The sequence below is a fragment of the Oncorhynchus kisutch genome, linkage group LG8 (genome assembly GCF_002021735.2).
Source record: "Oncorhynchus kisutch isolate 150728-3 linkage group LG8, Okis_V2, whole genome shotgun sequence".
Taxonomy (NCBI): domain Eukaryota; kingdom Metazoa; phylum Chordata; class Actinopteri; order Salmoniformes; family Salmonidae; genus Oncorhynchus; species Oncorhynchus kisutch.
In genome coordinates this window covers 36,941,854-36,957,823 of record NC_034181.2, presented here as the reverse complement: position 1 = coordinate 36,957,823, position 15,970 = coordinate 36,941,854, and the positions used below count along the sequence as shown (strand labels likewise).

Genomic DNA, 15,970 nt, shown 5'->3' with positions numbered 1-15,970 from the left:
ATCACTGCTTGGTATGGCGGGAGACACATTTCAATTGAATGCATTCATTTGTACAACTGACTAGGTATCCCCCTTTCCCTTTCCCAAATACACCTGCCTCGACCGCAAAGTGCTACAGAGGATGGTGCGGACAGCCTAGTACATCACTGGGGCCGAGCTCCCTGCCATGCAGGACCTCTATATCAGGCAGTGTCAGAGGAAGGTCCGAAAAATTGCCTAAGCCATAGACCCATGAAACTCAACGCTGGACCTCGAAGCCAGTTCCACTGCATTCTTTCATTGTTACACTCTAACCAGGGACTGATTTAGATCTGGGACACCAGGTGGGTGCAATTAATGATCAGGTTGAACAGAAAACAAGCAGGCTCTAGACCTCGTAGGCCGTGTTGGAAAAAGTACCTAATTGTCATACTTAATAGAAAAGGACTCAAGTATAAGTGAAAGTCTCCCAGTAGAAGTCTAAAAGTATTTGGTTTTAAATATACTTAAGCGTCAAAAGTAAATGTAATTTCTCAAATATACTGAATTATCAAAAGAAAAAGTATAAATCATTTCAAATTCCTTATATTAAGCAAACCAGACAGCGCAATTCCAGGGGAACACTCCAATACTCAGATATCATATACAAACCAAGCAAACAAAGCATTTGTGTTTAGTGAGTCCTCCAGATCAGAGGCAGTAGGGATGACCAGGGATGTTCACATGATAAGTGTGTGAATTGGACCATTTCCCTGCTAAGCATTCAAAACATAATGAGTACTTTTGGGTGTCAGGCAAAATGTATGGAGTAAAAAGTACATGATTTTCATTAGGAATGTAGTGAAGAGTTGTCCAAAATATGAATAGTAAAGTATAGTACAGATACAAAAAAATGACTTAAGTAGTTTGTGTAAGTGTGTGCTGTTTTTTTGTTGCTTTGTCTTTGTTGTTGTATCTCTTAATATGGGTGAAAATGGTGAAATTCCAATAAAAATACTGTTACAAAAAAAAAATTGTTTGTCAAATTAGATAAGATTCTGCTACCATGGAATGGACAACACCTGTCTATTTGTGGAAAAATCACCCTGATTCATTCTTTAGTCATATATACATACATATACACATCATCTTCCCCTCCTCGTCACTCACACCCCATCCCCGTTATTGCGTCTCTCAATACATACATTTTAAACGAACATACAGACAGACATTAAACACTAAAGCTCAGTTTAAATAAAGAAGTGTAATTCTGAAACAAATGGATCACCACCATTCTAAGAAAATCCTTGTAGCATAATAGCTGATAAATCAGGTTCTAGATCATTTAGATAAGGTTCCCGTACTTTGTCGAACTGATCTGTTTAAGAATGCAATGTGCATGTCAGATATGGCAATGGCACCCATTCAAATAGTATCTTATGCCAATCTTTAATAGAAGGAACCTTATCACTAATCCACTGTAAGGGGATGTTTTTCCTTGCTGCGAAAGTAAGGATGTTGTAAAGCCTCCTCTTACCCACAGAAGTAACATGCCTACTAGTAAAGAAACTGGTTCCAATTCTAGATTGACCCCTAGAATTCAATTTCTTGCAGAACACTAGACCAGTATCTTTGTAATTTGGAACATGACCATAAACAATGTGTTAGGGAGCCTATATCAGTTTTACATTTAAGACACTGAGGAGAAGAGGAAGAGGTGTTAAAAGCATGTCTGTGATTTGGGGATATTTGCAATCTGTGTATTATTCTTAACTGGATTGCTCTAGTACGATTAAATATAGATATTGTTTTTGCATATCTCCAAATGTCCTCACACATCTCTTTGTCAATAGTAACAGACAATTCTTTCTCCCACACTTGTTTCACCCTCTGTGTGTTGAGAGTAGAAAAGGACCTTAATGCATCATAAAACAAACTTACAGACATTTTCCTTTGTGGGAAAAAAAACATTATTTCACAATGACAGACACATCAGGGTTGCCAATCAAGGTGGTGCTCTTCAAAATATGTCTTACTTGTCAGCAAAAAAATAATGTAGTCTGCCTATGCCCTTATTAAGCTAAAAGTTAAAGCCAGCATCCAGCAATCCTGGACCAAAATCTGGGTTTTTAACAATTGGGGTAGAGCAGAGGTTAGTTTGGACCTTCCCAGGAAGCGTTGAACTGACCTCCATGCTTTGAGTGTGTTAAGTGTAATGGGGTTATTGCAGTGATCCTTTATAGACTTGAAACTTCTGAAAAATAAAAGATCCTGCAAGGGGTATTTTGAAAAAGAGGTCTCAATGTCTAACCAAATAGAGGAGTCATCATTTGTGATCCAGTCAGAAATATAACAGATGTGGGCACACCACTGATAAAGCCTAATATTGGGCAGAACCAAGACCCCCCTAGAGCCTGGCAGCTGCAATACTGCCATCTTAACTCTTGGCTTGGGTTTACTCCATATGAAGGAATTTAGCCACTTACATCTTGTATTACCTTATTGGAGAGTAATACTGGGATCATTTGGATTGGGTAAAGAAGTCTTGGTAAAATATTCATTTTCAAGAGCGATATTCTACACAACCAAGAAATCGGAAGAGAGTTCCAAGCGCTCCAGATCCTGTCTTATTGTATCAAACAAGGGAACAAAATTGGCTTTGTACATTTGCTGGAATTTAGGAGTTACGAATATAACCAGATACGTAAAACCTGGGGGAAACAATTTAAAAGGAGGGGGGGGGGTAATAGGTACAGAATGAAGGCTACCAGCCTCTGATTTAGTTAAATTCTTCTTGTAGCCTGAGAATTCACTGAATAATTCAATAATATTAACAAGAGATGTAATTGAAGTCTCGGGGCTAGAGATGAACATCAGAACATCATCAGCAAACGAGCTTATTTTATGATGAACGTCACAAATGAGCAGACCCTGTATAGCAAGCATTACTCTGATGGCCTTGGCCAGTGGTTCCGTAACGAGTGCAAAAAGGAGAGGGGACAACAGACAGCCCTGTTTGGTACCTCTGTGTATAGAGAAGCTATTTGACCGTAACACATTATTAAGGACAGCAGCCTGAGGATCATCATATAAAACTTTAACCCATTTTATAAAATTGTCCCCTAGACCAAATTTAGTCAGAGCAAAGAATAGGTAGGACCACACCACACAGTCAAATGCTTTCTCAGCATCTAGGGAGAGCACAAGACCATCCACAGCTCTTCGCTGATAGGTTTGAATAACATTAAGAAGCCACCTGACATTGTTACATGACTTACGGCCCTTAATGAGGCCAGTTTGGTCCGCTTTCAAAATTAGTGGAAATAAGTCCTCTAGTCATGTGGCTAGAATTTTAGAAAGCAATTGTCTATCCACATTCATAAGGGAAATGGGTCTGTACAAGGAACAAAACTGGGCATTTTTCCTTTTTGAGAATAAGTGATATGTTAGCTTCCCTCAGCATTTGAGGGAGACGGTCATTTGAAAATGAGTGGTTAAACATATCAAGCAATGGCTCAAGGATCAGGCCATGGAACTCTTTATGGAACTCTTTATAGAACTCACTACAAAACCTGTCTGGTCCTGGGGCCTACCATTTTGCAGATTCTTAATTTCAAACATTATCTCTTCCTTGGTAACAGGGGCATTAAGGAGAGACCTCTGTTCTTCGGAGATAGTTGGGAGCTCAATCTTAGAAAATAAGACCTCCATTAATTTGGGTACATCATTTTTCAGTTCTGAGGCATAAAGATTTGCATAAAATTTCTTAAATGACTCATTTATCAACTTATTTTCACATAAATGATAGCCATCAGAATCAGTAATAGTAGCAATTGACTGTGAGTCTGCTGTCTTTTTAGCTAGGTACGCCAAATACTCTCCTGGTTGATCTCCATGTTCATAAAGCTTTTGCCTGACAAATCTAATTTTCTTTTCAGCGTCCTGTGTTAGGAGAGAGTCCAACGTTGATCTAAGGGCTGATATTTCCTTTAATAATAGGGAAGAAGTGGGAGTTTTAATGTAGTCATTCTCTTTAGGTCCTAATTTTTCCCCACGCTTTTTCCGCCTCTTAGTAGCTGAGTATGACATAATCAGGCCCCTGGCGTACGCTTTACAGGTCTCCCAAAGAATTTATCTATTGATTGAGAGTTAATAGAGAACAATTCTTTAAACTCTGTAATAAAATGTTATGTAAATGTATGGTCTTTAAGAATGCTTGTATTCAATCTCCAATGTCTTGACAAATTGGATGCCCCATTGAGTTTTATGTCCAGGATCACCTCCGCATGATCAGATATGACTATGCTTCCTATATTAGCAGATAAAACAGACTGCAAAGACGTCCTGGGCATAAAAAAGTACTCTATTCTAGTCTGACATCCATGAGGTGCAGAGAAAAAGGTGAACTCTCTGTTGGATGGATTAAAGGTTCTCCAAACATCAGCATACCCCAGATCATCACAAATAGCTAAAGTACCTTTAATTATAACAAAACAACCAAATGTATCTTTCACACAATTCAACACCTTAAGTGGTAGGTTCTTTTTCACAAGAATCGCTACACCTCTACTTCTGGATATAAAGGATGAGAAAAACACTTGACCAAACCCCCCCTTGTTGCAATTTCAGATGCTCCTTATCATCCAAATGAGTTTCTTGCAACAGAGCAATATCAATATAAATCTATTTTTTTAAAGACAGTACCTTCTTCCTTTTGAATGGGGTTATGGCTCCTTCTAATGTTCCACGTCTGTTACCTGCCATTGCACTTTGACCAACCAATATCCCGACTGAATCCTACTGTAAAGATAGGGTGGTACCTTTTCCCATGTGTTGAACTCTCCTCATTCTCACCGAGCGTAAACAAACGATATGAACCCTGAACCCGAACTATACTCAACCCGAAAATTAAACATGTGAAAATCCAAAAGGGGGTTTTCCCGCTAGCTTAACATGCAGGGGATTTCAACTCTCCAATGTAGACTCTTAAGTCTGCAAAGCCAATCTATAGCCTCATCCTTTATATATATGGAAATGAAAATCAATAAAAATAAGATTGAAGCTCTTCCACCTAAAACCAAGCCTGGGCACCAATATAGATTCACACATATCTCAGTCTGAGCTATAGAAGCAATTATTCATTGCTGCGACTTGCTTGCTAGTTGAGATTTCTGCTCTTCGCTCCGTTGTCAGTTTAGCCCACATTTCACTGATCTTAGTAGCTGAAAGCATTTTGTATTTGTGTCCTTCAAGGCAGCTGTCAAATATCACATTAGGCTCATTTTATATGGCAGTCTTATTAGTGGAGGATAGGAAATTGGAGAGGAGCATAACAGGACAAATGGGATGTAACAATGAGTTTAAAATGTTACTCTGCATAGGCTGTAAGAACCTTCATGTTTTCAAATGACAAATGGGCCTAAAAATTAGATGTACAATTATCCCAGCATAATCAAAAACACAAAACAACAAAATGGTGAAAAACAACTTTATTAGGTTGTGCATTGTAGATCATCAAGGCACTGTTTTTCCTATGCATACACAATTATTTGGATATAGAATAGTGAATTGTTTATAAGACAGTTGTGAAAAGTATAAATAAACAGGAGGTTGGTGCAACCTTAATTGGGGGAGGACGGGCTCACAGTAATGGATGGAGCTCCATTACTGGCTCTGTTCCAGCCATTATTATGAGACGTCCTCCCCTCAATAGCCTCCACTGGTATGCATTGGGGGAGGACGGGCTCACAGTAATGGATGGAGCTCCATTACTGGCTCTGTTCCAGCCATTATTATGAGACGTCCTCCCCTCAATAGCCTCCACTGGTATGCATTGAGCAGTGTAAAATAATGAGTAAAGCATGCCATTGACATTCATTTATCAGCCACCAGAGGTATCTATAGAGTAGGATTTACAGTATGGTGTTCAGTTTCACATCTTAAAACAACAGCATTACAGGGGGTTGTCTCAAAATGACCCAAACAGTCATTCTGATTCCCATGTAAAATAGCCTTTTGAGTTACTAAAAGATCACCCATAATATTTTTTCGTGATAAAAAAAAGCAAAGTACTTTCTCTCATGTCAAACTAACAGGAAGTCTGAAAAGACAAACTGAATAGGCGGGGAGCTCACCTTGACTGGCGGTTCTTTGAAAAAGACATGAAAGCAGTGAGCATCATAAATGCTGTGAGCAGTGTTGTAGTGACATTATCTCAAGCTAATCTGCTGATTCACAAAGCAACTCAAACATTTAAATTGCATGCAACATCCAATCCTGTCATACGCCACATCATGGTTTCACAATTATTTGTTCATCCAATTTACTGTAACAGCATCAGACAAAATGTTTGCTGTATAATTTAGCGAGCTAGCCTACATGGAATTGTCAGCACTGTTTATCACTAGCTAGCTAGTTCATCTTGGCAATTTTAGTAGAAATTTACTTAACAGGATGAGGTCTGGGTACTTCTCATGATATATATATATATATACCCTTCCCACGCTTTAGTTACATGCTGTCTGAAGACCTAGCTAGCCAGTTGCTTGCTAACACAACACACAGATGAAAGCGGAAACCTATAAGTATATTTGATTGAGATCAATAGGGGAAACCTCAAATTGTAGTTGCTGTCACGCTGCAGTCAAATTATGGCACCAGTAGACTAGCAACCTAGCTATGTAAACCAAAACTCTTTAAATTAGGTGAGAGAATAACCATTGTTGTATTAAAATGAGGCTTTTGTGATATCAAGACAAGTGACCTTTGTGACGTCCCACCTCCCGAATCCAAGTGTTTGGCATGGGGGAGGGGACCAGTTATGATCAAACTTTATCAATGTAGAAGCAACTGTTATTTTTCACATTTTGGCAGTCTTACTTTGATCTGGTCTGGGACCTTTAAATAAATCTCATATACAATATTGCTGTTGAAAAGCTGCTTGCTGGTGTAAATCATATACAGGATATCCCATGGCAAATGCTAGATCACATAATACACCACAGTTGATTTCATAGCCAAATGAAGGCAACAGCGCTATACGCAGCTAGCTTGATTTTAAACAACACTATACATCCTACAATCTGACTATAAATATTATACAGTAAACTAAGAATCTTACATAGTCAAATCATCAATCACAGTGTGCACCTTATAAGATTAATCTGTTGTTTTCAGACAGAGAGAACAAACCATAGCATTATGGGAGCACCCACTAAGCTAGGTGTGTTGGATCCAATATCTAAACATATCAGTAGCACAAGTTCCACAAGTCAACTTTCAAACATACAATACTAAAATCTCTGTTCTTCACATTTCAAGCATCACACATGCAATTTCAACATATTCAAGGAAAAAGATATATACTGTAAAAAATGTTGTGTTTCACCCCCTTTTTCTCCCAATTTCAATTACGATCTTGTCTCATCGCTGCAACGGGCTCAGGAGAGGTGATGTTCGAGTCATTGCATCCTCCGAAACATGACCCGCCAAACCACGTACCTTAACATCTGCCCGCTTAACCCAGAAGCCAGCTGCAACAATGTGTCAGAGGAAACACTGTTCAACTGACAACCGAAGTCAGCCTGCAGGCGCCCGGCCCGCCACAAGGAGTTGCTAATGCGTGATGAGCCAAGTAAAGCCGGTTGTGACACAGCCTGGGATCGAACCCGGTCTTTAGTGAAGCCCTCAAGCACTGCGATGCAGTGCCTTAGACTGCTACACCACATGGGAGACCCCTAAACTAATCCTATATGACACAGACTTAACTTTAAAAACTTGGCTCCAGCTATAAAAATGGTTTATGTAAAAACATATTACTGTCCTGAAAGTGCTAAAAGTGTGTGAAAACAAATCAGTAAAAAGGTGCTGCTTAACCAATACTAATTAACTGCTGCCTGGCATCATGATCCTCTAGTAGGGAGGTTGATTGTAATGTTCAGTGTACAGTTGCCAGCAGTCAGTCTCTCCTGTTTCATGATGTTTATGTGTTGCTGATACAGCTCTCGACGTAGCTGGGAGGAGCTTCTGTAACAGAGAGGACAGCGGATATCAGTAATCAGACAGAAAGAGACATTACTACACAATACCCACCCAACTACATAATTTCATCAGAAACAACATGAGTCATGGGCATGGCAAACGCTTACGAAGCAAAGGAATACATGTCTACAGAATGGCAATTAGACTCTTATATTCATATTGAATATTAGCCAAGATTTAAGCCAGCCACAACTGATACAGTGAGATGATAATACAACACCAGAAACACTTAACCCAAATACTTAATATCAAAATGTGTAATAAGATAACTAAGTAAAAACTAAATAGCATTAGCACTGCCAGTCACTACAGGTTATTCAATAGGGGTCAAAGACTGACCATGTGGGAGTGTGGAGGTGCTGTACTCTGGCGGTAGTAGTGGGTAGAGGGTGGGCATGGAGTTGGCCAGATAGTCCATCTCAGCTGGAGGGGCACTGGGGGAAGAAGTAGAGACTCTCATCCTGGGAACAGGTTTTGGGGCTGGGCGGCGGGCAGGGCGAGGGGCAGTAGTAGGAGGTCCTTGGTTATGGGAGGATGGCTCAGAGCGGCTGCTGTGTTCTAGCTTGGCAGGCTTGGCAGAGGAGTAAAGAGGATCAGGGGTTTGGGGAGGTGGTCTGGAGAGCTGTGCTGACGTGGTGTCCACTGAGATGTTTCCAATGTGGATGGGCAACAAAAATGACACCACAGGAGATTTCAGAGAGATCTAATGTACCAGGGAGTAAAGGGGAGAAGGTTTCATCAAAACATGCGTGCTAAACTGAGGACCAAAGGGTTTGGCTGTAGAGGAAACGGTAGAGGAATAGTATTGTGAAAAGAGAAACGTTGCTTACTTGAATAAAGTATTCCATGTTTATTAGGCCACAGTCAGCCATAGATGACTGGCGCAGAGGAGGTACAATAATCTGTTCCTTCCACTCAGCTTGTTTGTCAGCCTTCACCCCAGTACCTTCCACCTGCACTAAAGTCCTCAAGTCAATGGTAGGCTTCTTCGTCTGGTAAGTCACTTTCTATTGGAGACGAGCACACAAAAATATGGTACAAAATGATGAGACAATAATGACCACATTGCAGCTTTATAACACCATTGAATAAATCACACTTGGTTGTACAACACTCTTCTGTTGTACATCCATAGCCTTGCTTTATTTCAAGTGTTGTAGACTCAGTACTCTGTACCTGAATGAGACGGGCCACCACAGTCCCCGTGGTTTTCCCAGACCGGTTGTCGATCTCTGTGGTCAGTTTGATGACCTGACCAGGGGTGTAGCCCTTCATGTCACTCTGGGCCTTCAGCACCACCGTTCCTGTCTTCACCCCCAGCAGGTAGGTGAACGTCTTCGTAATGGAAGATGAACTAGGTCCCTGGAAACAGGTGGGAAATATTAGGTTAAGACCAGATTCCCCAATGTCCTGTTGCTAAGACTTGGATATTTCTGATTAAGTGAAAATGTATCAAATCTGCTAGGGAAGAACTCACATGGATGTCAGGCACTTCGTTGAGGTTGAGGAGACTCAGCAGGTAGAAAGGCTTCTCAGTCTTATAGTCCTTAGAGAAGCGAGAAGTGTCGATGAAAGCCCTCACTCTGTACATAATTTTTCCATAGTTCCCTTCAAAGGATGTGGGAATAGAGGCTATATAGGAGGGAAGGAGTAAAGGTATTTATCACATGTGTATTTTCACAGAGACAAGAATACAGGCAACAGACTTTCAAATGGCCTCTATCTATTGCAATTGTTTTACAATTAAACGTCTTGAAGGTGTGCAGGTTTCAGGTGACAGATTTTAAATCACAACGGACAGTTGATTACGACCGGATAGGTTGGTGTGGGTTTGTGTGGTGTGTGTCATGTACGTTGTTATGAAAGACCGCTATATCAGAGTGAAAGGGAATCCCTTCTCAGCTGGAAAGGCAGTCTGTCTGTCGGTCTGTCTGATAGACCTTATCGATGAGTAATGGGCAGAGGGGTTGTGATGTTATCTATAGCATAGAGAGCTATAGCATAGATAAGGGAGAACATGTGATACTGTTTTAAGAGTGATCTATCGCACTCATTTCCTTAGCATGCAAAGGTTTGAAACAAAAAGACAAGTAGGCCATGACAGATTGTTAGCATAAACGACCACCATGTACAGGAGATAGTATAACAACAGGTGGCTTTGCACACCTCAGGGCATCTATGCTCTCAGTCCATACCACACTAGTGAACAATTGGAGAAGAGGAGGCTAATAGGTACGAGGATAAAATCTAAAAAAATGTGTCATAAAAGTTTATTACAGAGTTTAACTATAAGCTAATCAGGAATCATTTTTAAATTACTTATAACCCCTTGATAAAGTATACCTCAATAACGGATCATGGGCACGAGTAAACTACCTTACAATTACTCTCCTGTGTGCACATTTGTAGCCCCATTTCCATTGAAAACACATGACAATGGTCCCTATGGTAATCCTCATAACCATTGATGTAGAGCCACAGGAAGCGGTACTGTAATTTATTGCTCACATTACTTCTGCTTATTGTGAATGAGCTATGTCAGAACTACAGTAAACTTACATGCCTCGACATGTCTAATTATAAAATGAGGAAAACCCCATATGTTTAAAGGAATGTGGTGCAACAGGCCTACAAAGCTCCATCACTCAGTGGCCTTACCTGGAATGAGAAACTTGAATGGAAAACTGTGATCTCCCTGTTTCAGAGTTCCTGGGACACCGGAAAAAAAGATAAACATCAGATCAGTTGGCTGGAAAACATTCTGTCCATTAACAATTGTTCATCTTTGAGGAATCACATTTCAGGGTAGAAGGGGAACCTCTGAGAATATGGATTAAATGTTTGTTTACCGTTTCCTTCTGACATACATAGGTGATGAAGGAAATATCCATTACAAAACAATGATTTATTGGAAGGTGTATGTTTAAATTAATTTAATGTTTGAAGCTCCAAAAAGGTGAGAAAGAAGCAGGTAAAGTCCCCGTTGACAGTACCTTTATCTGCCACAGAGAGAGTGCTGCTGAAGTACTGCTCTTCCACTGTCCAGGCTGTGTCGTCAATCTTGCTGGTGACACCACAGAAGCCTTGGCAATTCACCTTGATATCTTCAGGGATAATACATAGTACAACACAGTAACATAAGAGAACTTGAGGTCCTCAGACTTCATAACAAAATGGAGATCCAAACAGAAGCAGAGCATGGCAATGTATTCTTGAAAGCCCTTTTAGGATAGTTGACATTCTGATTGATATGTTCTTTTTTTTGCAAACAAAGCACCTATTGTGGACACCTACTTTAACACGTCACAGAGAGATATATACACACAACAGAACTAAAAAAAGCAAACTCTAATACTGAGGATTCCAAATACAAAGACCAGTAAAAGAAAGACAAACATACATGTAACTGCCAAAATAAAGGAAACACCAAATGAAAGTGTCTTAATAGGGCATTAGGCCACCAGAACAGCTTGAATGAGCCTTGGCATATCTGGTGACAGACACAAACACATCCTTTAAAACCCCCTTTGATCCTTTAAGACCCCTCTTTAAAATGTTATAAAGAAAATGGTAGCCAAAATAAATGGGCAACTGGACATTTTTATACATGACCCTAAGCATGAGATGTTAATCGCTTAATTAACTCTGGAACACCACCTGCGGAAGCACATTGCTTTCAATATGCTTTGTAACCCTCATTTACTCAAGTGTTTCCTTTATTTTGGCAGTGACTTGTAGTTTTCCTGGTGTGATGTAATGCAGCACACTTGATCGGTTTGCTTTCCTCAGTGAGTCACATGCCTGGCTGCAAAACACACTGAAGTCACAAGCCCATGAGCACAGAAATGAAAGGGTACTAAATGGTAGTCCCAGCGGGGATTGGCAACAGCTCTTAGCCAGCAGTGTGCATATTTATGACCCAAATTAATGAATAGCTCAATCAATCATAATTCTGGTTTGAGCCCAGTAACACAGACAATCCTGGAGGATGATGGCCAAGTAAAAACAAATCTATAAACAAACCCTGTAGAAGTATGAAGTGCAGTACTCTGATTGATATTCACTTAAATACTCTGCTTACATCACAAAATAAGTTTAATTCTAACTTCCCATTATTACTTTTTAAGAACATGAGTGGGTCCACTATTACAGACTAACAATCTGCTCTGTCGGGAGTACCGGCTCTTGTGAAAAACTACACTGAACAAAAATATAAAACGCAACTTGTAAAGTGTTGGTCCCCATGTTTTTGAAACGAAAGATCCCCGAAATTTTCCATACGCACAAAAAGCTTATTGCTCTCAAATGTTGTGCACAAATTTGTTTAGATCCCAGTTATTGAGGATTTACGCTTTGCCAGGATATTCCATCCACCTGATAGGTGTGGCATATCAAGAGGCTGATTAAACAGAGCATGATCATTACACACTTTGTGCTGGGGACTACAAAAGCACACTCTAAAATGTGCAGTTTGGTTACACACACAATGCCACAGATGTCTCAAGTTAAGGGAGTGTGCAATTGGCATGCTAACTGCAGGAATGTCCACCAGAGCTGTTGCCAGAGAATTGAATGTTCATTTCTCTACCATAAGCCACCTCCGTCATTTTAAAGAATTTGGCAGTACGTCCAACCAGTCTAACAATCACAACTCAACCAGCCTAACAACATGTACATCAGTGTGTTCCAGTTCCCGTCAATATCCAGAAACTTCACACAGTCATTGAAGACGAGTGGGACAACATTCCACAGACCACAAGCAACAGCCTGATCAACTCTATACGAGAAAGATGTGTCACGCTGCATGAGGCAAATGGTAGTTACACCAGATACTGACTTGTTTTCTGATCCACGCCCCACCTGTTTTAAAGGTATATGTGACCAACAGATGTATATCTGTATTTCCAGTCATGTGAAAGCCATAGATTTGGGCCCAAGATTTCCTTAAACGAACTGAGTAAAATCTCTGAAATTGTTGTTCAGTGTAATTTGAAGTCCTCACAACTCATGGGTCAGATAGCCAATACTGTAGTAATTTGGGAAGGTTATCAAGTTCATAAGACATCAGTTATCAACAACAGTGCAGCTAGTGACACTGTGCCCAGTATCGAAATGCAATGACGAAAGCTGCCCAACCTGTTTTTTCTGACCTGCAATGTAAACAAACCATGACACAAAACACCTTCAGTGTGACAAGAGGGCAATTTAGTTTCCATGTTGCCTAAAGTTCAGAGAAAACACAAAAAAATAGAAACCAACGAATGTATTTTCTAACTCTACGCACGGTTTCACGGTTTCAAAACATGTTTGATCACCCAGAGTACAATGTTGTTGAAAAGATGAGTGAATTTGTGTTTTGGTTCTAGCAACAAGTGATCGGGATGAGGGTGACCACCACCTGTCAGCAGCCATTTGAGATCCTTGACATAAGGAACACAGTTCCAGTTCCATTGAACAATTCAATGTTCTATCCTACTACATTTCTGGAATATAACAACTTGAGTTTATGATTGCCACTTCTATGCTTGCCTTGCCATTTCATCCTTGGGTTCAAATGTTCACGGGCAAACAAATATTGTTTTTTGTTAGTTTTGTTGTTTTACCTTAAGATATGGTGAGTATTTAAAAAAGGACGGTCAAATTTGTCCTTTCTGACAGCACCTTTAAATGAGATTGTTCACCTTGTTCCCCCCCAAACATATCTTTAGAAAGTGTCTGTTCGAGTGACAGCATAGTAATCACTTCAACATCCTAAGTTTTTACTGTAAATAAAATGCGCGTCACAAATCACACCATTGCGTTCGTTTCAGTGGAACACGACTTTTTTGTCAGTCCGAGGAGACGAAGGTTTCACGACAGCTGAAAGAACATTACCTTTAAATAGTAGAGCCTGGGCGGTTGTAATTTTCAGCGTGCCTGAAACGGCATCTCCAGGACTATAAACAACTTTATTGTCCTTAAAAGTGATGTCAAATTCTTGCAGTTTTCCCATGTTTCCCATCACGAAAGGCTGCCACCGACGGCTCGGTCTATCACCTGTGCTCTGTGGTGGCGTTTTCTCCTCTTTCCGTTCAGCCTCCCAACGTGACGTCACTAACATGAAACTAGATCTCTTATTGAAACGTCTCAGTTAAATACTTATTGAAATGTAACGCATGTGGATCTGTCGTCCGGTAAAAAAAATATCATAGTTGTTTTTTTTCAATGTTATTTCCATACATCAAATTGACTCAGTAAAATATTTTACAGGACTGAGACTCTAAAATACAAGTTAGGGTGTCTGATATGCCTACTGTATGGATAGTCAACACTTTCCCCCTTCAGTGAGTTTGTGAGATGACAACTCTATGTACATTTGCAAGGGATTTTTAAAATGTATTTTTAAAATGAAAGCAAAAGATCACAGAAACAATAATTATATTACAAAATATAATTCTTACACAATGGGGGAAAAAACAACCCCAAAAACGATTTGTTTAACAGTTAAGAGTTGACCCATTAACCCGCATGCAGACAATTATCAATGAGATATGAATATGGAAGTGAGAGAAAGCTGCATGCTGTATATAGAATGAGATACATTCAATGATATTGCTGTTATATTGATAAGCTCACACCATGAAAGTCTGTGACTGCTTTTGGATATTTATGTCAGTTGGGATGGTGGTCAGGGACTGGAGGTTGACCCTGTTCTGTCATGTTGAGAAGTAATTGATGTAGAGTGGAAATAGACTAATGCTTAAAACACCTTAGAAGGAAAATATATGAAGAGTAATTACTTAGGACGGGAATTATCACATTGATGTTTCTCTTTTCCATGTATTCAAAAAAATGTCAGAATGTATTTTGCAACACTTCGTAGAGTGATGTCAACGGATGATATCACATTTTACCTTTCCTGTGTTGCCACATTCTCTTGCCCTACAATTCACCTCTGCTTTTCAACAAGTGTTCTATAACAATGGTAAAATTGTCTAACATTATCCAGTTCACAAATCCCCAAAATACTAATATTTGTATTATTTTTTAACAAGTACATCTGGACTTCAGTGGTGTAAAGTATAATAGTTGTTTGGAGTCTGTACTTTCCTTTACTATTTATATGTTTGATTACTTTGACTTTATTTTCACTACATTTCTAAAGAAAATTATGGACGTTTTACTCCATACATTCTCCCTGACACCCAAAAGTACTCATTATATTTTGAATTCTTAGCAGGACAGGAAAATGGTCCAATTCACACACTCATCAAGAGAACATCCCTGATCATCCCTACTGATGTTTATCTAGAGGACTCACTAAACACAAATTCTTCTTTGGGAATGATGTCTGAGTGTTGGCATGTGCCATTGGCTATCCGTAAATTGATTTGATTGTGCCGTCTGTTTTGCTTAATATAAGGAATTTTAAATGATTTATACTTTTACTTTTGATACTTGAATATATTTGAGCAATTACATTTACTTTGATACTTAAGTATGTTTAAATCCAAATACTTTCACTCAAGTATTATTTTACTGGGTTACTGTAAATTTTACTTGAGTCCTTTTCTATTAAGGTATCTTTACTTTTACTCAAGTATGACAATTGGGTACTTTTTCCACCCCTGCTGGATTTAAACTGTAATGATTTTAATATCTAGACTGTGAATTTATAACTGTATGTTGTTGACAGTAAGTAATCATCTCGCTCTCTACCCTCCTTATAATCATGCCAAAGACAACCTGTTATTATATGCCCATAAGAGAGAATGTACAAAGACTTAAAGCATTACTTCGTTCACACGTGCTGTTCAGAACGGGACTGTGTGAACACCTCGTCACAGCTCCTCTAGAGACTTCCTGATTGAGACGGTAATAACAAAATTAAAGAGAAAGAGGAAATGCATTTTTTTTTAATCAGCTACGCAATCATCAAGCTATAGAACATCCAACCCCACCCCCATTACTTTTTTTTGTTGTTGCTTATAAC

At 39.4% G+C, this 15,970-nt stretch overlaps 1 protein-coding gene across 1 annotated transcript; it reads right to left on the bottom strand.

Annotated features, from left to right (window-relative positions):
* Positions 1 to 5,432: 5,432 nt before the first annotated feature.
* LOC109895748 (arrestin domain-containing protein 1-like) lies at positions 5,433 to 14,078 on the bottom strand. The gene is made up of 8 exons (XM_020489706.2): positions 13,873 to 14,078; positions 10,992 to 11,102; positions 10,657 to 10,707; positions 9,476 to 9,630; positions 9,175 to 9,360; positions 8,829 to 9,005; positions 8,338 to 8,701; positions 5,433 to 7,983 (listed from the first exon to the last, which is right to left on the bottom strand). Exons 1-8 carry the CDS (start codon positions 13,997 to 13,999, stop codon positions 7,940 to 7,942), a joined length of 1,215 nt encoding a protein of 404 aa, XP_020345295.1. The 5' UTR covers positions 14,000 to 14,078; the 3' UTR covers positions 5,433 to 7,939.
* Between the last annotated feature and the right edge of the window lie 1,892 nt (positions 14,079 to 15,970).

Coding starts and splice junctions, on each gene's coding strand:
- LOC109895748 (XM_020489706.2), bottom strand. CDS start 13,999: ATGGGAAACATGGGAAAACTGCAAGAATTTGACATCACTTTTAAGGAC. Junction 10,708..10,991: donor TCTCTCTGTGGCAGATAAAG/GTACTGTCAACG, acceptor CCGGTGTCCCAG/GAACTCTGAAACAGGGAGAT. Junction 9,006..9,174: donor TGGTGGCCCGTCTCATTCAG/GTACAGAGTACT, acceptor CGTCTCCAATAG/AAAGTGACTTACCAGACGAA.